At 41.7% G+C, this 26,063-nt stretch overlaps 1 protein-coding gene and 1 pseudogene across 1 annotated transcript; one reads left to right on the top strand and one right to left on the bottom strand.

Moving 5' to 3' along the window:
* The first annotated feature begins 9,185 nt into the window (after nt 1-9,185).
* On the top strand, nt 9,186-13,797 carry LOC125547723 (putative E3 ubiquitin-protein ligase SINA-like 6). Its single transcript, XM_048711522.1, has 2 exons — nt 9,186-9,337; nt 12,841-13,797. The coding sequence occupies exons 1-2, from the start codon at nt 9,200-9,202 to the stop codon at nt 13,525-13,527; spliced, it is 825 nt and encodes a 274-aa protein (XP_048567479.1). The 5' UTR covers nt 9,186-9,199; the 3' UTR covers nt 13,528-13,797.
* A 1,424-nt stretch (nt 13,798-15,221) lies between these two features.
* On the bottom strand, nt 15,222-18,607 carry LOC125547724 (annotated as a pseudogene).
* Nucleotides 18,608-26,063: the final 7,456 nt, after the last annotated feature.

Here is a 26,063-nt window from a genome sequence, read left to right on the forward strand (position 1 = left end):
GGTAATAGGTACTACCTCATCTACTTCCCATCCCACAATTTAATTAGATCCTAATCATGCAATGTGTGAGGATTGATCTAATGCAATAAAACTGGGTGGTAGAAAAGGTATGATCAAAGTGTTACTTGCCTTGCTGATGATCCGGGAAACCTAACAATTCGAAGTAACAGGCGGCGCACTCCGGGTACTCTATCGCAGACAAACAAACAAGCATACAATAAGTACTCATCTAATGCACAAGTAAAGCTCAAATAAGAGATCTAACCAGAAGGTTCAACTTAAGAACTCCGGTTGGCAAAAAGAATCAAATCGAACGAAGCAACGAAAGTCAAACGGCGAAAGAAAACAGCTTCGTTCTAGTAATCTGGATCTAGGGCAAATTTTCCAGTAGCAAAATCTTGTTTAAGTTGGTTAAACGGATAGAGTGTTTCGAGACGAAACTCTAGGCGCTTGAATCGCCTGATTCCGATAAACGAGCGAAAAGTTATACTAAAACGAAAATCGGATCAGGAATCGCGATCAGAAAAATCGCGGATTTAATCCGAGAAAAAGAAAAACGACGAACGCTCGCTAAATTAAATAAACCAGAAAAACCGATCTATTTAAAAAAACCGAATCTAATAAACCGACGAAAACCGATCGGTTTTTTATAAAACGATGGCACGGAAGTCGAGGCAGCGGCGAACCTCGGCGGCGGCAGGCGGCAGCGGCGCGGCGGCGATGGCGAGGCGCGGCGGCGGCGGGTGGCGGCGCGGTGGCGGCGGTGCGGCTTGGGGGCTGGGGCGGCTAGGGTTTCCCCGGGGCTGGGCCTCGGCTTATAAAGGCCCCCCCTCGGGCCGGAGTCCTAGTCGGACACGGCCCGTAGGTCGGTTCGCACTGTTTTTTCGCTCGGAAGAAAAATAAAAATAAATACTAAACGGACTCGAAAAATTCCGAAATAAATTTTCACAGGCTTCTAAAATCAAGCCGCACAAGGTGAACATTTATTTGGGACCTAAATGCAATTTTGAAAAACACACTTTTTTCCTAAATTCAAATAAAATAACGAAAACTCCGAAATAAAATCTTATTTGATTTTATTATTAAATCCTCAATATTTATTTATTTTGGGAAAGTCATTTTATTCCCTCTCTCATATTTTTGTAGTAGAAATAATTGATGATAAAATAAATAAAATCAAATGATCCTATTCTCAAAATTTGAGAAAACTCAAATATGAAAATAACGAAATCCCCAACTCTCTCCGTGGGTCATTGAGTTGCGTAGAATTTCTAGGATCAACCAAAATCCAAAATAAAATATGATATGCATTGATGATCTAATGTATAACATTCCAAATTGAAAATTTGGGATGTTACACTAAGCAATTATGTCTTCTCAAAATAACATGGCCAAAGAAAGTTCATCCCTACAAAATCAATAGTTTAGTCATGTTTCATTTTCGTCACACAAGAATGCTCTCATCATGCACAACCCCGATGACAAGCCAAGCAATTGTTTCATACTTTAGTAATCTCAAACTTATAAACTTTCACGCAATACATGAGCGCGAGCCATGGATATAGCACTATGGGTGGAATAGAATATAATGAGGGGGTTATGTGGAGAAGACAAAAAAGAAGAAAGTCTCACATCAACGAGGCTAATCAATGGGCTATGGAGATTCCCTTCAATTGATGTTAATGCAAGGAGTAGGGATTGCCATGCAACGGATGCACTAGAGCTATAAATGTATGAAAGCTCAACAAAAGAAACTAAGTGGGTGTGCATCCACCTTGCTTGCTCACGAAGACCTAGGGCACTTGAGAAGGTCCATTGTTGGAATATACAAGCCAAGTTCTATAATGAAAAATTCTCACTAGTATATGAAAGTGACAACATATGAGACTCTCTATATGAAGAATATGGTGCTACTTTGAAGCACAATATATGAGACTCGCTATATCATGGTGCTACTTTGAAGCACAAGTGTGGAAAAAAGGATAGTAGCATTGCCCCTTTTATTTTATTTATTTTATTTATATATATATATTGGGCCTTCTTTTTTTTCTTTGGCCTTTCTCTTTTCTCTTTTTTTGGGACAATGCTCTATTGAATGATGATCATCACACTTCTATCTATTTACAACTCAATGATTACAACTTGATACTAGAACAAAGTATGACTCTATATGAAGGCCTCCGGCGGTGTATCGGGATATGCAATGAATCAAGAGTGACATGTATGAAAGAATTATGAACGGTGGCTTTGCCACAAATACTATGTCAACTACATGATCATGCTAAGCAATATGACAATGAGAGATATGTCATGAAGAACGGATCGGTGGAAGTTGCATGGCAATATATCTCGGAATGGCTATGGAAATGCCATAATAGGTAGGTATGGTGGTTGTTTTGAGGAAGATATAGGGAGGTTTATGTGTGAAAGAGCGTATCATATCACGGGGTTTGGATGCACCGGCGAAGTTTGCACCAACTCTCGATGTGAGAAAGGGCAATGCACGGTACCGTAGAGGCTATCAATGATGGAAGGGTGAGAGTGTGTATAATCCATGGACTCGACATTAGTCATAAAGAACTCATATACTTATTGCAAAAATCTACAAGCCATCAAAAACCAAAGTATTATGCGCATGCTCCTAGGGGGATAGATTGGTAGGAAAAGACCATCGCTCATCCCCGACCGCCACTCATAAGGAGGACAATCAAATAACACCACATGTTTCAAATTTGTTACACAATGTTTACCATACGTGCATGCTACAGGACTTGCAAACTTCAACACAAGCATTTCTCAAATTCACAACTACTCAACTAGCATGACTTTGATATTATTACCTCCATATCTCAAAACAATCATCAAGCATCAAACTTCTCTTAGTATTCAACACACTCATAAGAAAGTTTTAATCTTGTATACCTAGCATATTAGGATTTTAAGCAAATTACCATGCTTTTTAAGACTCTCAAAATAATATAAGTGAAGCATGAGAGTTCATCTATTTCTTCAAAATAAAACTACCACCATGCTCTAAAAGATATAATTGAAGCACTAGAGCAAATGACAAACTACTCCGAAAGATACAAGTGAAGATCAATGAGTAGTCGAATAATTATGCAACTATGTAAAGACTCTCTAACATTTAATAATTTCAGATCTTGGTATTCTATTAAAACAGCAATCAAAGCAAAATAAAATGACATTCTAAGAATGGCAAACATCATGTGAAGAAGCAAAAAACTTAGGATCAACCGAAACTAACCGATAGTTGTTGAAGAAGAAAGGTGGGATGCCAGCCGGGGCATCCCCAAGCTTAGAAGCTTGAGACTTCTTGAAATATTATCTTGGGATGCCTTGGGCATCCTCAAGCTTGAGCTTTTGTGTCTCCTTAATTCCTCTCATATCATGGTATCCCTAAATCTCAAAAGCTTCATCCACACAAAACTTAACAAGGACTCGTGAGATAAGTTAGTATAAACCATTGCAAAAACCTTATCATACTCTACTGTAGCAAATCACTAAAATTATTATTCAACATTGCATACTAAATTTCTCTGCATATTTAATAGTCCTATCATCAAATAGAATCATTAAAGAAGCAAACATATGCAAACAATGCAAACATAACAGCAATCTGCCTAAACAGGACAGTCTGTAAAGAATGCAGCAACATCCATACTTCCCTAGCTCCAAAAATTATGAAAGAAAATTCCCACTGTAGTAAACTTATCAGATCTTAAGATGCAAAAGGTTTCGACATTTTATCACATTCTGACTTTTCTAGGGAATTATTGCAACAGCGGTAAACTTTCTGTTTTCAAACAGCAACATGTGGACTTCTAAAATAGGCATAGTAAAGGCTATCAATGCCACTTTTATTGAAATAAAAGATGCAAAAAATTATTCTAAATAACAGAAAGAAAATCCTAACAAAATAAATTGACGCTCCAAGCAAAACACATATCATGTGGCGAATGAAAATATAGCTCCAAGTAAAGTTACCGATGAACGAAGACGAAGGAGGGGATGCCTTCCGGGGCATCCCCAAGCTTAGGCTCTTGGTTGTCCTTGAATATTACCTTGGGGTGACTTGGGAATCCCCAAGATTAGGCTCTTTCCACTCCTTATTCCATAGCCCATCGAATCCTTACCCAAAACTTGAAAACTTCACAACACAAAACTTAACAGAAAACTCGTAAGCTCCGTTAGTATAAGAAAACAAAAGACCACTTCAAGGTACTGTAATGAACTCATTCTTTATTTATATTGGTGTTAAACCTACTGTATTCCAACTTCTATATGCTTTATAAACTATTTTACTAGCCATAGATTCATCAAAATAAGCAAACAACACATCAAAAACAGAATCTGTCAAAAACAGAACAGTCTGTAGTAATCTGGATCAAACGTATACTTCTGGAACTCATAAAATTCTCAAATAAATTGCTAGACCTGAGGAATTTATCTATTAATCATCTTCAAAAATAATTAACTAAATATCACTCTCCAAATAAAAATGGCAGCAATTCTCGTGAGCGCTAAAGTTTCTGTTTTTGACAGCATGATCAACAAGACTTTCCCCAAGTCTTCCCAAAGGTTCTACTTGGCACAAACACTAATTAAACACATAAAACCACATCTAAACAGAGGCTAGATGAATTATTTATTACTAAACAGGAACAAAAAGCAAGGAACAAAAATAAAATTGGGTTGCCTCCCAACAAGCGCTATCGTTTAACGCCCCTAGCTAGGCATGATGATTTCAACGATGCTCACATAAAAGATAAGAATTGTAATATAAAGAGAGCATCATGAAGAATATGAATAGCACATTTAAGTATAACCCACTTCCTATGCATAGGGATTTTGTGATCAAACAACTTGTGGGAACAATAATCAACTTGCATTGGAAGGGAAAACAAGCATAACTTCAAGATTTTGAGCATATAGAGGGGAAACTTGATATTATTGCAATTCCTACAAGCATATGTTCCTCCCTCATAATAATTTTCAGTAGCATCATGAATGAATTCAACAATATAAACAGCACCTAAAGCTTTCTTTTCATGATCTACAAGCATAGAAAATTTACTACTCTCCACATAAGCAAAATTCTTCTCATGAATAATAGTGGGAGCAAACTCAACAAAATAATTATCATGGGATTGAAAATTGAAATCAAGATGAAAAGTTTCATTGTTATTATTATTCTTTAAAGCATATGTGTCATCACAATAATCATCATAGATAGGAGGCATGCTTTCATCATAGTAAATTTGCTCATCAAAACTTGGGGAACAAAAAATATCATCTTCATCAAACATAGCTTCCCCAAGCTTGTGGCTTTGCATATCATTAGCATCATGGATATTCAAAGAATTCATACTAACAACATTGCAATCATGCTCATCATTCAAACATTTAGTGCCAAATATTTTAGAGATCTCTTCTTCTAGCACTTGAGCACAATTATCCTTTCCATCATACTCACGAAATATATTAAAAAGATGAAGCGTATGAGACAAACTCAATTCCATTTTTTTGTAGTTTTCTTTTATAAACTAAACTAGTGATAAAACAAGAAACTAAAAGACTCGATTGCAAGATCTAAAGATATACCTTCAAGCACTCACCTCCCCGGCAACGGCGCCAGAAAAGAGCTTGATGTCTACTACACAACCTTCTTCTTGTAGACGTTGTTGGGCCTCCAAGTGCAGAGGTTTGTAGGACAGTAGCAAATTTCCCTCAAGTGGATGACCTAAGGTTTATCAATCCGTAGGAGGCGTAGGATGAAGATGGTCTCTCTCAAGCAACCCTGCAACCAAATAACAAAGAGTCTCTTGTGTCCCCAACACACCCAATACAAATGGTAAATTGTATAGGTGCACTAGTTCGGCGAAGAGATGGTGATACAAGTGGTATATGGATAGTAGATATAGGTTTTTGTAATCTGAAATTATAAAAACAGCAAGGTAACTAATGATAAAAGTGAGCGTAAACGGTATTGCAATGCTAGGAAACAAGGCCTAGGGTTCATACTTTCACTAGTGCAAGTCCTCTCAACAATACTAACATAATTGGATCACATAACTATCCCTCAACATGAAACAAAGAGTCACTCCAAAGTCACTAATAGCGGAGAACGAACGAAGAGATTATGGTAGGGTACGAAACCACCTCAAAGTTATTCTTTCCAATCAATCCGTTGGGCTATTCCTATAAGTGTCACAAACAGCCCTAGAGTTCGTACTAGAATAACACCTTAAGATACAAATCAACCAAAACCCTAATGTCACCTAGATACTCCAATGTCACCTCAAGTATCCGTGGGCATGATTATACGATATGCATCACATAATCTCATATTCATCTATTCAACCAACACAAAGGACCTCAAAGAGTGCCCCAAAGTTCTACCGGAGAATCACGACGAAAACGTGTTCCAACCCCTATGCATAGGTTCATGGGCGGAACTCGCAAGTTGATCACCAAAACATACATCAAGTGAATCACGTGATATCCCATTGTCACCACAGATATCCACGGCAAGACATACATCAAGTGTTCTCAAATCTTTAAAGACTCAATCCGATAAGATTACTTCAAAGGGGAAACTCAATTCATTACAAGAGAGTAGAGGGGGGAAGAAACACCATAGGATCCAAATATAAGAGCAAAGCTCGTGATACATCAAGATCGTATCACCTCAAGAACACGAGAGAGAGAGAGAGAGATCAAACACATAGCTACTGGTACATACCCTCAGCCCCGAGGGAGAACTACTCTCTCCTCGTCATGGAGAGCGCCGGGATGATGAAGATGACCACCGGAGAAGGATTGCCCCCTCCAGCAGGGTGCCGGAACGGGTCTAGATTGGCTTTCGGTGGCTACGGAGGCTTCTGGCGGCGGAACTCCCGATCTATTGTGCTCACGGATGTTTTTAGGGTATATGAAGATATATAGGCGGAAGAAGTACATCAGGGGGGCCACGAGGGGCCCACGAGGGTGGAGGGCGCGCCCAGGGGGTGGGCGCGCCCCCTGCCTCGTGGCCTCCTCGCAGGTCCCCCGACGTGCACTCCAAGTCTTCTGGGCTTCTTTCCTTCCAAAAATGAGTTCCATGAAGTTTCAGGTCAATTGGACTCCGTTTGATTTTCCTTTTCTTCGAAACCCTAAAACAGGGTAAAAACAGAAAACTGGCACTAGGCTTTGGGTTAATAGGTTAGTCCCAAAAAATGATATAAAAGTGTATAATAAAGCCCATAAACATTCAAACAGTAGATAATATGGAATGGAGCAATCAAAAATTATAGATACGTTGGAGACGTATCAGTGGATGCTCGGGAGAAGGCATGACTTAGCTAGCAGAGGAAAGGACCATCACCATGAGAGACACAAATAGATGAGGGGTGTTGTAAAGGGATCACAATACCAAGACTCTACAAACAGCCTAATGCATCACACTAGCGTGCGTACTGAACCTCTTGTCACAAAATAAGAGCATGGCAATCAATGTATGTGAAAAGCTTAACACAGAGCTTGACTAGCAGCTTCGCCACAGGAGGTCAGGACGATTAGCAAGTTGGAGAGGCGTCATTGTGTCATTATTGAGAAAAGGTCAACCGAGACGACACAAGAGCCTCAAGCTCGCCGCAACACAACCGGCTCCAAGCTGCACCACCACCACCACTCAACACTACCTCCACCAGCACTACCTCCACCACCACCATCCATCACCATCAGCCTTTGCCCCAAGCTGGACCACCAAGGGACATATCCGCCCAAATCGAGCCTGGTAAGCGAACCACCATCTACAAACCACGAGGTGCAAGCTCGCCTTACCCAAAACCACCACAGGCAGGATACCGGTGCGTGCCCTGGGCGGATGACTGGAGCATATGAGGCTGGCATCGCACCCCCAAGATTTGAGGAGAACTCCTCGAGGGACCCAAATCCGACCACGATGCCTGCCATAGAGTGACCTCTGACACGCGACACGGCCATCGATCCGTGACGTTGCTCGGGCCTGCCACCGCAAGGAGAGGCCGTCACCCCGGTTCTACGAGGACGCCAACAGACCATGAGAGACCTACTGCCTCCATCCCTAGGCATGCCCTGCTTCGCCTGTGTCCCTCTTGTGGCGGCGAAGCAGGGGAGGGGTTATCGACACACTGATCAAACATGTAACATCTATTCAAGAGCTTCATCGTCAAGAGACACATATTTTACTTACAAATATAAATTCTCTTTTACACACGTGTGTCTACAGTTCTCAAGGAATTACCACCAGGTATGACCTTTTTAAATCAATACTAATTCCTGGATGGCAAGTAAATGTTAGTCCAATATAGTAATTTGTTTGGTCCTTGAAGATTACATGTCAAGAAAACTGCACTCGCGACTCTCAGTGTGGGCTCAAGTGAAAGGAAGGTTATATTTGACGCTAACTTTGGCAAGCAGTCAACCTTTCATATAGGGAGTGACGGACTAGCCCCATCAATGATGCACAGGGCGCACATGTTTCCTTTTTTTCTTTACTAGTTTTATGTTTTTGGGTTTCATTTTTCAAAGACATATTCCCATCTTAAAAAAATAGAATTTCAAATTCTGTTCCAGTTTTCTGAACATCTTTTGAAAAGCACATATAATTTTTGAAACTATGAACAATTTTCTTAAATCCAAACATTTTTTGAAAATACATTTTTTCAAAAATGTGAAGAATTTTTGAAATTGTGTTTTTTAAATGCAAATATTTTTTGAAACTTTTGAAATGGTTTGAATTTTTGAACATATTTTTAAAACTCAAACAAGTTTTGACATTTCTAAATATTTTTTATTTTTTTGGGGGAAAGAATAACCATTAAAGAAAAAAACCGTGAAAAAATAGACCGAAACCTTCTAAAAGGTTTCCCAAAATGGGTAAAACCTTTCGAAAGGTTTCCAAAACCAAGATCTCCCTTGCACGTAAATCCAGCCTAATGGGCTGGCCCATGTGTGGTTCACTCGCTCGCTCGCTCTTTGTGGGAAGCAGAGACAACTTGACGCGGAGAAGGGGAATAGGGTTTGTCCAAGAAAACTGCATTGGAAAGCCCATGTGAGGAGCCCGCTAAGAAGCTCACTCTCTGTCTCTCCGCCTATATCCAGCGATAAAATTGAGGCGACAAGCACGAGGTCCACATAATTTCTTCATTGTAGGAACATGAGCGCACAAGGGATTGAGAGTATGGAGGCGAAGAGGAGGCGGGGGGAGAAGTCCGCCACCAGCGAAGGCGCCATCCCTCTAGAGGTGCTGGACTGCGCCTTCTGCTTTGATCCCCTCAGGCCTCCCGTCTTTCAGGTTCTCCTCTTCCTTTGCCCTAATTGACCCCATCTAGATCCACTATTGCATAAGGGATCTGGTTTCCATGTTATTTCTAGGGTTCTATTTTTCTTGGAAAAAACCCTAAAAGTTCATATAGGGATTATATACATGGAGCTGAAGTAAATCGAATTACATCTTAGGCACCAGACACAAATTTTGATCAATGTCATCATATAGGACAAATAAATAAAGAAAATAAAGTGTTACTAACTACCTCACTAAACGCACACCGGTTATGGTACTTTGTTTCACCAAAACACCCAATCAGATTTGCTAGCAACATCACCAAAAAGGAAAGTTCAGTTTTGTGATTTTTTAAAAACCAAACATCTGTTCAAATTGGCAACATAAACTGTGAATTATGTGCACTGTCATAGTCATCTTGCATCAGGAATATTGTGTCATATGCATATTGCAACATGTTGACACCGCCCTCAAAATATTCTTCTAGTAGTCCTTCAACTAACTCAGTTTTTTTGGCATTCTCCATCTACATTGCTAGTACATCAGCAGCTAAATCAAAGATAACAGTTGATAGGGAATCCCCTTTCCTCAATCCTTTGTGGGTGGGAAGTATGGGCCAATACAAGCATTGCATTTTACCCCCACATGCCAAGGTCTAATAGTAAACACAATCTAATAAATCCAGTTTTCAGGAAAACCTTCCAGTTTCATGATTTGTAGAACAAAAAGACATTTTAGTTTGTCATATGCCTTTTAAAAGCCAACTTTAGAAATAGTTGAGCTTTACTTTTTTACATGACATGTATTCAAAGCTTCATGTAAAATAAGTACCCCTTAAATAATGTCTCTCTCACTAACAAAAGTTGTCTGAATAAGGGTATGACATCACTAACATCCATATTGAACCTACTCATAAGGATCTTTGTAAAAAAAAACTAACATTTCAGTTTTCCTCTTAGATTTTAGGAACATGGGTGATCAAACCGTAACTAATTGTAGAAATGTTAAGCCCTCCTATATGGAAATCATCAAATAAGGCCTTGAAATCATTTTAATAAATTTCCAAAAATGTTGATAGAATGTTGAAGTGAATCCATTAGGGCCAGGAGATATATTGTGAGCCATTTGAAATGCCGCAATTTTAATTTCCTTCGGTGATAATTCCTTAGTTAATTTAACTCAAGCCTCTATGGGTATAGTAAATGAAGTTTCAACCTCAAAGGAAATTGTAGAATGTTCAGGATGTCCTAACATACTTTTATAAAAAAAATATAGTCAACTAATTGTTTAACCTTCAATCACCCCTTCATATTGGTTAAGGGATGTAATTATATTTTTGGTATGCATGCAATTAGCTTTAGCATGATAGTACCTAGTGTTACTATCCTCTTCCAAAATTTATTTCTTGTTGCTCTTTGTAACCACTTCAACTCTTCTTTTTCATAATCCTGTCTAGTTCAACTATAAGTTCCAATTGTTCATGTACTATGCAGTAGTGAGCCCATGGATTTCGCAATGTTTATCAATGTTATCTATTTTTAATAGATTATCCTTTTTTTCATAATTCTATACGAGGCATTCATATTTCTATGCCATCCTTTTAGTTTTTTCCTAAGATTTCTCAGTCTGGCCAACCACTTATCAGTGTTAGTTCCATTGATACTGCGGTTCATCCAAAATTCATGTACTAACTCATTTAGTCCTCCCTTCCAAATTTAAGAGTTTTCAAACCTAAAAATTGGGCCTTTTTTCTGCATGTCCCATGTATCTGTATACAATGGTGCATGATCAGATTTCTCCCTTCTAAGGGCGACAATATGAGGCATTTATCCTCCCAATCAGTGTTGCAAGTCATCCTATCCAATTTCTCAAAAGTGAGTTCCTGCAAAGTATTGCCCCATGCATAATGTCTTCAATTCATCTTAATTTCTCCCAGGCCAGTGTGTACTAGTACAACACTAGATACAAAACTCCAGTTTCCAAGAGTTACTGGTTTATTCTTTTTAGAAGAATTTTGAATGCTATTAAAATATCCACCAATCAAATTCAGATTTGTAAAATCACACAGAACCCTTGAAAGTTTCAGATTTGTAAAATCATGCAGAACCCTTGAAAGTTTAGATAAAAAGCCAACTTTCCTTTCCATTTGGGCTTCCGCTTAAACCAACATTAAAATCCAAATGAAGTTTGTTTTCTTATCTTGTACTGTTATATTTATGTAATAGTCACCATCGTCTTGTGTTCCTATATACATACAATGATTTGAAATTAACACCAAGAAATGGCCCCCTAGATCTAACCCTAGCAGGAGTATGTTGCCAACGAAAATCCCTGCCAGCACATATATTGTGCAACTCAGTTCTAGAGAATGGTTGTCTCATTGTTTCTTGCAGACCCACAAATTCGACAAGTTTTTCCATAAATAACTCTCTTAAGTATCTCCTTTTGACCTCTCCTCCAAACCCTCTCATGTTTCAAAAAACACCTCTCATTTTTGTTCCTTTATTTACTTTTAAATTTTCGAATGTTTGTAATGGACAAACAAGTTGCACACACCCATTACCACTAGCATGTTTTTTCCTTTTTTTTTATTAGAGAAAACCTGTTTGAGATGATCCCACCAGGCTTTTTCCATATCCGTATGACTATTGTCTCCATCAGAGAATAACTCCTCTAGGTCCACATCCTCGATTTCAATCTTACTAGGAGTGTGTATCTTAGGGGGGGAGGGGGAGGAGATTGTTGGTTAGTTTTCTTGTGTCATAAGATCATATCTAACTTCCTGAAGAGATTTAATACCATTAATGTTATGATTAACATATCAGAAGAGCAATCCAAATTGACCCCTGCATAGGAGGCCATCTAAGCAAGACTAGGATTACTAGAAGAAACTATATTAGGGATGGGTATCTTACTAGAGTCATTCTTGGCACCAACCCTATCTTTGGCAAGATATTCAATCATGAGCCCTCCTGAGACTTCAATCTGTTACACCTCCTTGGATTCTCATCCCCTTGTTTGTTAACATTTAGATCTCTTGTGCAAACTTTCCTGATTTTTGAAGTAAATGATACACCCGATTCTTGGATAGGTTCATAGTCATTTGATTCTCTTCCTCATTATTTTTCATCTCATTCACCTTGCTCTTTATTTTTTTACTACTTTGGTCTATGACCCTAGTGCCTCCATTAACTGTTTCCTCCCCGCTATCTTAATAGATTAATTGTTGTAGGAACTCTTGCTGTCTTTTGACTTCTTTTTCCAACCCTTGGCAAGTGGCAACCTCATTGATTTAAATTGTCTAGGAAACTGGGAGTACAAAGAGGTCGAACTCCCACCAAGTCATTGTTCAACCAAAACAAAATTTTCTTTGAGCTTTTTTGGCAAACATCCTCCTAACTGCCAGGGAGTCTCCTTTGTTTATGTGTACGGAAATGTTTTTAGCAAGTGTATCAGTGTTATCTTTCTCATAGGCAAGCCCATGATTAATGCTTTTCCTCTGTGATATAATGCAGTGTAGGGTCGGGCATGTGATATGTTCGTCTTGCCATCACAAGCTCCGGAAGAAGGACAATTGCCATGTGTGCGCCATTACCGGAGGCTACAACCGCTGCATCGCCTTCGACCACATCCTCGAGTCTATTAAGGTCTCTTGCTCCAACTCCATCTATGGGTGCACCATCAAGACACACTACTACCAGCAAGAGGAGCATGAGAAATCGTGTCCGCATGCGCCGTGCTTCTGCCCCGAACCTGGTTGCGGCTTCGCAGGCTCAACCGCCCAACTCCAGCGCCATCTCACTGTCGATCACATGTTGCCCGCAACTGCGTTTGCGTATGGATATTCTTTCACCCTTCATATGCAGGAAGGAATGCGTGTTCTCCACAGGAAAGAAGAAGGTGGCCCCCTTTTCCTAGCAAAGTTCACGTTGGTGCCACCTTTCGGCAATGCTATCTCCATCTTGTGCATTCATCCTCATGTTGTGACAGAAAATCATAGATTCGAGTGCGATGTTGATTTCTACAGCCGCACCATGGGATGGCACCAACATTCAAATTTCCAGATCATAAGCACGAATCTCTCCAACGGGTTCCCAGGGGAGGAGGCCAGCTATACATTTGTTGTGCCAAAAATTTCTTCCGACCCGCACACCACCACCACCCGCCTCCTCATTCGCCCCCCAAAGATAACCTGTCCCTAAGTGACCAGCATTGGAGAAGTTCGTAGTCAGGGGGTTTCTACCGCATATGTGTGGCGGCAGTGATATGCCGTGGTGCTACTTGAGAGTTGTTTACTAGTCATGACTAGTTGGATGTTTTATTTTATATCGCCAAAGCTACAATTAAATAAATCTAGAAGTTTGTGATAATTTGGTCATGTGCATCTTTGGAAGAAGGTTCACTTTTATCATAGCTAGGATCGTTGTTGAACTTTGATGCTTGAAAACTTGCATAGTGGTGGGCTTATCACTCCAATTGAATGGATATTGTCAGCACACGTGGAGTATGTTTTGAGATTTTTATTACGGAATGTTTTGCTACATTTTCTTTTAAAAGTGTACATTCACACATATACATTTAGCTATTGATGGTCAGGTAAGGCATACAAGTACGACGATGTGCACCGGTAGGCATATACTCTCTCCGTCCCAAAATAAGTGTCGTGGTTGAACTAAAACCACGGCACTTATTTTGGGACCGAGGGAGTACAATACATAAAACAACCACAAGCAGCCTACAACAAAAGAAAAAGCAACCGTGTATGACACTATGACTACAAGGTCCTTGTCGTCGGCGTAACTATGGTGACCTTCTAAATCTTCATCGGAGCTCCCATAAGACGAACAAGCCGTTGAGGCTAACTATATAGACGGACAACAACACAAAGGGGCGTAGCCAGGCTCAGGCAACTAGGGCCATGGCCTGGGGTGTGGCTGCGCACCCATTCGTTAAATGTAGCAATTTCTAGTACTACGGACTCGGTGGCTACTGTAGCTTCAGATGTTGGACTAGGGCGTTGGCCGGCGCTGGCTACGCCGCTGAGAACACGGATATCATAATCTGCCAGACAAGCCCTTTCGATGATCATCCGATGGCCGCGGTTTCGAGTTTGCCGTGCCGTTTCTCCACCCTCACCACACCAGAACATCAACGGAGGAAGAAGGGCACTCTCAGCTTCGTCTAATCAAGAAACACATGAGACCACACCTGACCCAAGATCTGTCAAAATGCAGATGGAGTGGGGAGGGCTTATTTAGCGCTGCCACCACCAAAAACATAAGCTTCATGACACACTAGACAGGAGACGGTATTCCACCTCCCTGCCCACGCACCGGGGTCACAGCCAGAGAGGCGATGGCGCGCGGCGGACAGGGCGATAGGGTTGCATACATGCACTAAAGGAGTCGAGACGAGACTCGAGCCGAAACCAGCAGTGACATGAACACGGTGGTGCAAACAGAGGCCATATGGGAGTCGAAACCGATGCCAATCATTACGGTCATACAAATTTTCCGAGGTTGCAAATCGGCACCCTTTAGGTGTATCCTCTTGCTCTCCTTTGTTGAACCAAGTGAAGTAAATTTTCAAAAGTGTACCCTGCATGTCACAATACAAAGGCAGTGAATTAGTGTCCCACCTGTCGACAATTTCTTGGTTAAAATGTTCTTGTTTATTCCATAACTTCTAATCCAGAGTTCTCGAATTTTCGTGTGACGATACCATCATACCACTGACGTGTGTATCAAAACACTGTCACACCAGCAATGTAACATTGATTTGCAGTGTGGCTAGCTTTATGGATATACAAATCTGAAGGTTGCAACATTTATGTCATTGTCACTATGACATAAAGTCCCAAGCCCAAAGTTGTACTGTTAAAAGGAAAAAAAAAACATAGTTGTGTAATTCGTTTGTCTGCATTTCCTGATAGAGATACATATCATAAGGGAGTGTAGCACAGTAGAAAAAGTTCAACAATCGATGGCCATTTAACTGAAGAAATCAGAAGACATATACAGCATGGTCAAGATGATTAATGGCTCTTTGTTGAGCAAAACAGTTGATTCTCAGCATAACCTTCCTCAAATGCAGCCGGCAGTTTCACCAACCCTGGAGTACAACAGAAGAGGGCAGAGGTGATTTAATTCATCACAACACAAAATATTTTACATGCCATTGTACTGACAGTCTAACACCAATGAATAACTTACTCTCAATAATCACTCTAGCAGTCCGAGCTTACTGAAATTTGAAAATCATGTGCATAAACATAGATGATGATTGCACTCAGGTAAGCTTGTGCACAAAAAACAACTTTGGAATTAAATACTTTTGGCATTCAAATCACGATACTGCTTACCTGACCAAACAAGATCTAATATATTTTCTATTTTCCACATATATATTTTATAAGGGATAAACCTCCCATTGAGTGTTGAGGCTGACCTTGAACCTAACATAGAGATCACCTACATGACAAACATCTGAATTTCCTTGGCCAGCACTGACACGACAATGTTTTGGACATCTGGTCATGCAGAACAAGAGCATGTGGGTAGAGAAAATAAAGATGTGTGTTGCTGCAGCCGTCCATCATGGTGAAAGAATGGAGATATTAGAGGCAAAGTGAAACCGCGGCATCTCGGTAGTCTTACCGATAAAAAACCAGAACCAGGTAATAACTCAAAGAATCAAGAACCAAGAAGGCAAGTTCTCAACATGGCATGCAACTAATTTACATATAACACAAGTGCATGTTTAGTAGTACTTGCTAATCAAAATCTTAGAAACAGAGCTTGAACAAGAGAGTAACAACATGTGCAGAGCTGCCGAAAAGAGGTCACCCAACATCTTAAATATCATGTCAAAACTTGCATAAATTTTTCAAACTAAGTCTAACCAATAGCAAGCTATCAAAAAGCAGGTAGGCACACAATTAGTTAACGGAGTCTACTAATCCAAAAAAGCAGAAGGAACTTCTCCATGGAGCATACACTATCTGCTTTCAGCTAGCCAAAATGACATCGATATTGGAATGGAAGCATTAAGTAAATGCACACATGGGTACCTGAACAACAACTCTGTAAACATGTACATCACTTCAAGTACCCCCAGCCTGTCCATCGATTTATGCATATAGCCAACATGGATCAACTAGCTACCACGTACGGAAGTGTAATTTGTTCGACCTCCTTCCCACGCTTACACTTGACACGACAGACTACCTTCGCAGAAACACTGATCAACTAGCTGCCACAAACGGAAGCATACTTTGCCGCATCGCCTTCCCACGCTTACGCTTGTCGCGCACTATCTTCACGATACTGACAGTGATGCTGTGGGTGCTAGAAGCAAACAGTGAGGAGCCATCATTCTCTGTGAACAGTAACCCGTCGGAGAGGTTGGTGCTCCTGACCTGGAAATCAGAGGACTGCTGCTGACCCATGGCGGTGCACCTGGAACCAAGACGGCACCTGAACCTACGCTCAGCGGTGGCATGAGGATCCACGCACAGGACGGAGGCAACATTGCCGAAAGGCGGCGCCAGGGTGAATTTCACCAGGAACAGGGGAGCGTGGTCTCGGGCGTGGAGAACCCACGTCCCTTCTTTGACAGGCAGAGTGAACTTGGCGTCGTACTTAACCTCCTTGGATTTCCACTTGTGATCGCCGGTGAGATGAGCCAGGAGCTTGTCAGTTGTGCCGGCAAAGCTGCAGGCGGGTCCTGGGCAGAAACATGGCGCGTGCGGGCACAAATTGCGATGATCTTCAGCCTTGTAGTAGAGTGTCTTCACAGTGCACCCGTACACGGGATTGGAGCAAGGAACACAGAATGACTCCAGGATTTTGTCGAGCGCGATGCATCGATTTTAGCCACCGGTGGCCGTGCAAATGTGGCAGCTGTCCTTGTTCGGTAGGCTGTCGTGGCAGGACGAGCAGATTACATGCCCAACTGTGCACTGTGTCTCAAGAAGGAAAATGCACCATGGTTAGAGGCCTGCTTGTGAAAATGATGGTTATGCTGCAAACATAGATCTTCAGTTTCAGTTCAGAAGGTTGCAGGGAAACAGCAATGAAGAACCGCGCAAACATGATTGACCAATTTGTTCTTGCTGAAAAGTAATGATGCTGTGACATGGAAATGTTTTATGCAGGCGGCAAATTCATTGCATAATCTCTTAGCAGGTGATGCTTGACCAAAATTTGGCCACAGATTCCACAAAATCAAACAGACTCATTTTTTTCCCGGTACCTTGGGAGTTGCAGGTGATGCTTGACCAAAAAGTTTACAGAAAGAAAATACTATATAATTGGAGAAGGATGACTAGGTTGCAGGTCGAATCCATTTTCGTAGCTGTTCGATTCAATCATTGGTTTGTAATTAAGGTGCTTGATGAAGGATGGGGAATGGTCTGATTTAGGAGGGCCCTGTGGTATTTGCAGAGCTATATGGAGCTGTTCACTTTTAGAGCCGAAGAGCAGTACACTTGAGTGCAATCCTCTTGCAATGCAATGAGTTTGTCACTGGATGTTGAGGATTCAGGTAGTTGATGATTCAATCAAGGATTCAGCTTTCAGTTTGCTGGTGCCTCATACAGTAATTTTGACAACACAAAAATCTGACCTCAAGGGGGGACGTAGGGTGAGATTATTTGGTATAAGACACTGACGGATCGCCTTTCCTTTACATCTTCTGCAGCAAGATATGCGTGAATGGTGAATCAACATGATACTGTTGATTTTACCTGAACTCTCTTTGCCATCTACTGTATGATTTCTACCAGAACTTATAGATTTATTTTACAGGCATGGCAGGGCATGGCATTCGGGCAACCCAATCTCCCAATACAGTGGTAGACCAAACAGGGCAAACGGTGCTATCCAACAATCCAATCTACCAATCTCGTTCGAACAAGGGAAACAAAAGAGGGGATAAACAAGGAGATGTACCTGGAGGAGCGGAGGGCGGAGGGGATCCAAGCAGATGGTGCAGTCAAGAAGATCCAGATCGATGCTGCCATTGCTGGCCGCGGATCTGTTCGTCTTCTCAAGCCGCCGCGGCTCCCCTTCCCTCTCCCTCTCGCCGTCGCCGCTCTGCATCTCCTCCTCCATTGCTCTCTGCCCTGCAGACTCATCCATTGCTCTCTCCCCTGCAGATTCATGCCTCTCTGCTCTGCCTACTAGCCGTTCTGGTCTGGTGATGCGATGCGATTGATGTGACGAGACGGACAGTGCTGCAGAGGACAGATGGGCTAGTTCTGAAGGCATGGGCAACCCAAAAAAAAATCACGACCGGTTGACATCCGATGATAGTCGCATATATTTTAAGAAGTTATCAATAAATCAGATGAAATTGATGCAAACACGACCAAATTTCATACAAATATGACTAATTACATACAAACATGACATATTTCATTATATTTCGAACATTTAGAAAGAAAAAACCCCGCCCCTAAATCTATCCTACGGCGGCGGCGCTCGACGTCCAAACCCGTCTCGTCTTTCATCAGTCGTCTCCATGAGCACAGGCGTTTTTAAAACTGTGTTGGAACCTAGACAAATGGGGAAGTGGTTCGCTGCTCAACCCTTTTTTTTTACTACTACTCTGTTTTCTTTTTCTTTTTCTTTTTTAAGAACCTCTGGTTGGTTTCTTGGAACCTTGTGTTGACGCTCAAAAGTGGCACGATCATAAAGCAGCATGCCGGGGCGAAAACCTTGCCGGGGTAAAATCTTGCCGGTGTGAAAGCTTGCCGGTGTAAAGGCTTGCCGGCATAGAAAGATCGCCGGTGTGGAAGCTTGCCGGTGTGAAATCTTGCCGGGGGAGAAACCTTGTCAGGGAGGAACCCTTGCCAGAGTACAAACCTTGCCGGAGTGAAACCTTGCCGGTGTGGAAGCTTGCCGGTGTGAAATCTTGCCGGGGGAGAAACCTTGTCAGGGAGGAACCCTTGCCGGAGTACAAACCTTGCCGGAGTGAAACCTTGCCGGTGTGAAAGCTTGCCGGGTAGAAACATTGCCGGTGTGGAAACCTTACTCGGATGGAAAACTTGCCGGGTTGGAGGCTGTGATAGTCAATCGAACGAGAAGTTAAAGATGGGCTCAAAAGGTTATTTAGATGATCTCGGATGGAAAAATGATCTACACGGGTTGTCTTCGTCTCGTCAAAACGATTGATTTTGATATAAAAATCGTTCAAACCCGAGTTCGTATGCAAAAGTTAGAGCAATCGGAGTGCAGCCCTGTCACGAGGCGAGATGTGGCGCGCCCCACGAGACACATGTCTGACGGGTAGCGTGAGGAAATAGTCTGTGTTGCGAGACCGATCTGACCCTCAAGATGATTCTGATCAAAAAACCTTCAACATGAAAGTTGTTCGTCTCATCGAAACGGTCAAGATTGCTTTTGGGCTTGTTTTAATCCGAGATCGTTTACCATCGCAAAAAAGACCCGCAAGGTGCAGCCAGTTTAAACCAAACAGTTTTGGAAAGTTCGGATAAACCAGTCCGAATTTGACTAGGGTTTTGAACGTGAATTGATGTAATTTTCTTGTAAGGAAAGCCTAGATAAATTCTTTGCTTATACGGGAAGTCCAGCCGCCTCTTATATATGTTGGGGGGGACGGCCGATTGAAACAACACCAATCGAACCAATCTATCAATTACACTTTTGTGTTCATCTACTTTTATCCCTCAGCCTTGTATCTTTCTTTCTCGTTCTTCGTTCGTTCTTCGCGTTGGAAGGCAGCGATCCACGAGGCTCTAGGGGCGAGCGAATCGACCTAGGGCAGCCCATAGCCTCCGCAATCCCTGACGGGGTCCCTCCCGGGTGCGCGGGGTTTCGGGTCTGCAAAAGCGTCCGCCGACTGTCCTGCGTATCGCGCTGTCGGTCGGGTCTCCTTCGACGTGAGCTGCGGTGCATCACCCCCGGCGTCGAGGGTACATGGGACGTGTTCGTGTGTCAACACACTTTTTGGGGTTTCGGGTCTGCAAAAGCGCCCGCCAACTGTCCTGCGTATCGCGCTGTCGGTCGGGTCTCCTTCGACGTGAGCTGCGGTGCATCACCTCCGGCGTCGAGGGTACACGGGACGTGTTCGTGTGTCAACACACTTTTTGGCGACTCCACTGGGGACGAAGCTTTGAACGGTCTCCAGCCCGTTCTTGCTACAAAGAGATCGTCATCTAGGATTTGCAATCTACAAAGGTAATATGAATACCCAATTCACATATGAAGATGCAAGTAATGCATATGTTGTTGCTAGATCATCTAATGAGAATAATGTATCGGCTAGCCCTAGCTTTATCAATCATATATCTAATTATGTGCAAGGGCTGATGCAACAAAATCTTCATGATTCTACTTCATATAATTTTAGCAGCATGCAACATATGTATCCCAACTCCCATGCATCGGCAACCCCAAAAATTTATATGCCGATGAATAACATGATGAGTTTGGGCAATCAAGTTGAAACACCTCTTGTAGGAACTTCCAATATCATGCGACAAAGTGTTTCACCTTTTTATTCATCGGCAACTAATTTGCAATATACTAGTTCAACCATGCCGATGGATGGGAGAATCGGCCATGCCACTACTAGCTATTCGGCCAATTACTCTCAACCGTCATATACTACACCCCATCTCAGTAATTTTTCAGCACCATACACAACTGTAGATATTCATAATTCGGCTTCACACCTTCCTGGTCATAGCCGAATAAATGTAAATTTTACAGGAGAGGTTGTGCCCAATATTGTAGAAGATGAGGTAGTAGTGGCTGCATTGAAGAGTTTAGCCCAAAATAAGAGGATTAGTGCTCTTTGCCTTGAACAACATGAAAAGGGGCTATTTCCTGATTATGCCGCAATAAAAGCTAGAGTTTTGCAAGAAGATGAATCTTTGCCAATTGATAAAATTGGCGAGCAAAAATATGGTTTTACAACAATGCATATGCCTTCACCTAGTACTACATCATATTATACACCCCCTACACTATTGCAAAATTTCGGCAACACCCGTGTGTCATTGCCGAAAGAATCTAAAAACATTGGGGGGCAATCATATCCGGAGTGGGCTGAAATTGAGAAAAAACTTAAAGCCAACTTTGCCGCTCGCCGCCAGAAACAAATAGAAGAAGCATTGCCAATTGGTAGTATCAATAAAAAGAAGGATGATTTGGAACTTGAAAGTGCCACGGTTGAAAAAGCCGAATCAAGTAGTATATATTATGAATCCATCAAATCCAAAGAGGCAAGCATTATTGAGAAAGGGCATGGCAAGCATAGCAAAACAACCATGTTTGATTTTTCTGAAGTTAATGGAACCTACTTCCTGCCCTATGAGTTTCGTGCCATAGAAATTGACAAGCTTCAAGGACAAGAGCAAGTAGCCGAACAAAGTTCGGTTGACGGAGATCTTCAAATTTATGATGCACGAAATCAAGAAGAAAATTGTGACATGGTGTTGGGAAGTCATCCAGAAGCAAAGCACGATATTATTCATCATATGCAATCATCATGCTCTCCCAACATATTTGAAGAGGTATGTCTAGCAAGTAATTTACCTATTTTCAGATTTGGCCACAACTTTATTGTTGATACATCTATTACAAAAATTCTAATAAGTAATTTTCAAAGACCAATGAAGAAGGGCAATTTACTTGTTAGCAATAAAATTGTTACTAAGCATATCAGCCAATATATTGTACCATTCAAAGAGACCGATAGTGACTTATTACTACAGCCAAACCTTTTCCCATTGCTTTATTTAAAGTTCATATCTAATTGGGTAGCTTTGATTGCTTCATGCTTGGCTTACGCATGGTATCAATTGAGACGTGTATGTTCTAACTACTTTGATTTCAGAAATTTAAAGCCAAGGTTAAAATCTTTTGGGAAAACCGATGCTAGTATAGTTTCTTATTTAAGGACATCGGAAAAAGTATGCGAAAGAGAATTCATAGCCGAATGGGAAGATGTCAAATCTGAACCGTTCGTTTGCTTAACTCCAAAGCCGTTCTCACAACAAGGTCGGCTAGAAAACAAAAGGTATACCTTTGATTCAAACATGTGTGATCAAATCTTTGATTTGTTGTTGAAAAATAATTACATTAGAATTCTTGATCACCATGTCAAGCCATCTATCCAAGGACGAATGTATTGTAAGTTGCATGATTCGTCTAAGCATAATTTTGAGGATTGTAACATGTTTCGTCAAATAGTTAAATCGGCCATTGATAAAGGACGATTGAAATTTGTTGAGACACCAAGAGATGACCAGTCTATTCCGATTGGTCCCGATGGTAGCAAGTTTTTGCATCGGCTGCTTCAAGCCGATCCATTTGAAGAGAAGGTAAAAACTGCAGGTGATGGGATCAAGCTTTCAAGTAAAGAAGTTGTCGAAGAGCATAATGAACATAATCTTGAGGGCAAGAATTCCATCGAAGCTACAATGGAGACGCCAAGGACTGGGGGGCAGCAAGCAAATCCAATGATCGATGAAAGCAAACCAAAAGGAAACAAAGGCCAAAATAAGCGCAAGTGTAAGAGATCAAAAATCACCTTCGCTGAACTATTGGATAAATATCAAAAGAAGAGTGAAGAGAAGAATGCTTATCGGCCCAATCATGCAAAGAAACCAAGATCACCCCCAAGGCGCAAATATGAGGATCGGTATTGGCAAAGTGAGAATTTTAATGCAACATATTCATATCCTTATTTTGGGCCGCCAATGCCAATGCCGTGGATGCCTCCCTATGCTCATATAGATCCATATCCATCATGGCAGAGGTATGATACAAGGGCACATTCTCCATCTTATATTAGACCATCTCACCAATATTATGCAGCTCCGAGAAGATCAATCACTACTTGATGTGAGCAAACGGTCGATTTTGATATAAAAATCGTTCAAATCCGAGTTCGCATGCAAACGTTAGAGCAATCGGAGTGCAGCCCTGTCACGAGGCGAGATGTGGCGCGCCCCACGAGACACATGTCTGACGGGTAGCGCGAGGAAATAGCCTGTGTTGCGAGACCGATCTGACCCTCCAGATGATCTCTGATCAAAAAACCTTCAACATGAAAGTTGTTCGTCTCGTCGAAACGGTAAGATTGCTTTTGGGCTTGTTTTCATCCGAGATCGTTTACCACTGCAAAAAAGACCCGCAAGGTGCAGCCAGTTTAAACCGAACAGTTTTGAAAAGTTCGGATAAACCAGTCCGAATTTGACTAGGGTTTTGGACGTGAATTGATGTAATTTTCTTGTAAGGAAAGCCTAGATAAATTCTTTGCTTGTACGGGAAGTCCAGCCGTCTCTTATATATGTTGGGGGTGATGGCCGATTGAAACAACACCAATCGAACCAATCTATCAATTACACTTTTGTGTTCATCTACTTTTATCCCTCAGCCTTGTATCCTTCTTTCTCGTTCTTCGTTCGTTCTTCGCGTTGGAAGTCAGCGATCCACGAGGCTCTAGGGGCGAGCGAATCGACCTAGGGCAGCCCATAGCCGCCGCAATCCCTGACGGGGTCCCTCCTGGGTGCGCGGGGTTTCGGGTCTGCAAAAGCGTCCGCCGACTGTCCTGCGTATGGCGCTGTCGGTCGGGTCTCCTTCGACGTGAGCTGCGGTGCATCACCCCCGGCGTCGAGGGTACACGGGACGTGTTCGTGTGTCAACACACTTTTTGGGGTTTTGGGTCTGCAAAAGCGCCTGCCAACTGTCCTGCGTATCGCGCTGTCGGTCGGGTCTCCTTCGACGTGAACTGCGGTGCATCACCCCCGGCATCGAGGGTACACGGGACGTGTTCGTGTGTCAACACCTTGAGAGAGGACTGCACTTTACTCCCCATCCAGCAGCCATCCTAGAGACTAATTGGCTAGCTCCGCCACTGCACCCATGTCACAAAGAGCAGTAATCAGATCCTTCCACAACAAATAAGCGTCTCTTTTCGCTAACACGAATCATCAACCAACAAGCAATTGATAAAATTACAAACTTCTTCTCTTCTTTGCTAATATGAATCAACCTGATGTGATTGCATACCTCTATCACTCTTTTTCCCGTTTCTTCCTTTCTTTTTTCTATTTTTTTTCTTTTTCTTGTTCCTTTTTTTCTTGTTTTTTCAAACGCTCGGTTTTTTTATTTTTATTTTCTTTTTCTTTTTTCTGTTCCATTTTTGTTTTCCTTTTTCTTTTTCAATGTGCAAACTTTTTCAAATTTCGCCTTTTCTTAAATTACTGAACTTATTTTTATTTTTTTAACATTTTTTCAAAATTGGTGAACGTTTTTTCAGTATCGATGACCTTTTTTCAAAACTGATGAACCTTTTTGAAAAAAAATGAATGAAAATTTTCAAATGCAGTGAACTTTGTTTTCCAGAATATGTAAACTTTTTCCAAATCCTTTAATTTTTTTCCAAACTCCGTGAATTCTTTTCTATCATGGTATTTTTCAATTTGTGGACATTTTACAAATCCACGAACATTTTTTCAAATCCATGAACTTTAACCGCTTGTTGAAAGTCAACGGTTAATGGTCAACTTGTCGTCCAAGTCAACCATGAAGAAGTTTTTTTTGGTTGAACTATGAAAAAGCGATTGAGCGTAGGCTCCCCATGAGCGACGGCTGATTGCTCGCGTAGTTCTGCCGACCCCATGAAAGGTGGCGTACGAGCGCTGCGTCCGCTAACTAGCGCAGCAAGCGCTAACTAGGAGCTCCCAATATACAGGGAGTAGCGTCACACAAACAAGTGCACACATCCCTTCAACCTCGGATTGGTCCATTTTTTTTAACCTTCACAAAATAGGTGCATGAAGTAGGATTCGAACTATGGACCTCTTGGATTACTTCCACCCGCTATAACTTCGAATTACGAACTTTTTTTGAAATTTGCAATCTTTTCAATTTCTTAAAAAAAAAGTTGCAACTTTTTTTGGTTCTGGCGTGAGGGAGCCTAGCGCTTTGGTTTTTCTTTCAGTTCTTCGGTTTCCCACCAAATCGACCGATTTGAATTCAGTAAGTAAAAACCACTTTTACTGTACCAGCAGTAAAAATAAAAATTAAGTATTTCCGGTTTTGGTATCGGTTCGTCGTTCGGTTTTTATGTCCATCTCTACCAAAAAAATGTTTTTGTTTTCAAATATGGTTTACAATTTTAAAAAATGTTCTCGTTTTTGAAAAAAAATCACAAATTTAAGGAATGTTTGCATTGCAAAAAAAAATTGATAATTGTTTGAAAAAGTACATGGTTTGCCTCTTCGGCAGGTGGGCGTTCCCTAGATTTGTAGATTGACCAAGGTGGAGCTTCTGGTGTTAACGGTAATTTATCCCTTAGATCGTATTTCTTGAAGGGCCGCGGTGGATCTATTCCGCTTCGGTGCCAAGATGCTTTGGGAAGATTTTTTTACCCGCCTGCTTGCCTATCTCAGCTCCGAGGAGGGTGGTCGGGCTTTCTTGGCTAGCACGTTGTCCTCAGCCTCCTCGTCTAGCTCTGGAAGCAGGTTCCTTCGGGGGTAGAACTGATGAGCCCCGGCCTTCCCAAGCTTGTCATCGAGTTCCTGCATTGGCCCTGAGGAGCTCGACCTATCTGCCATTAAGTTCATCTTGTTCGGATTTAAGTAACTTAGACTTTTACTTGATGCTTTTGTCCGTGCTGGCCAGTCGTCCACGGAATACTATGAGCCGAGGTGCCTCAGGGGGTTCCTCGAAGACATCATATTCATCGGGCCTGAGGCTTC

This window comes from Triticum urartu, chromosome 3 (assembly GCF_003073215.2).
Source record: "Triticum urartu cultivar G1812 chromosome 3, Tu2.1, whole genome shotgun sequence".
Lineage (NCBI taxonomy): Eukaryota > Viridiplantae > Streptophyta > Magnoliopsida > Poales > Poaceae > Triticum > Triticum urartu.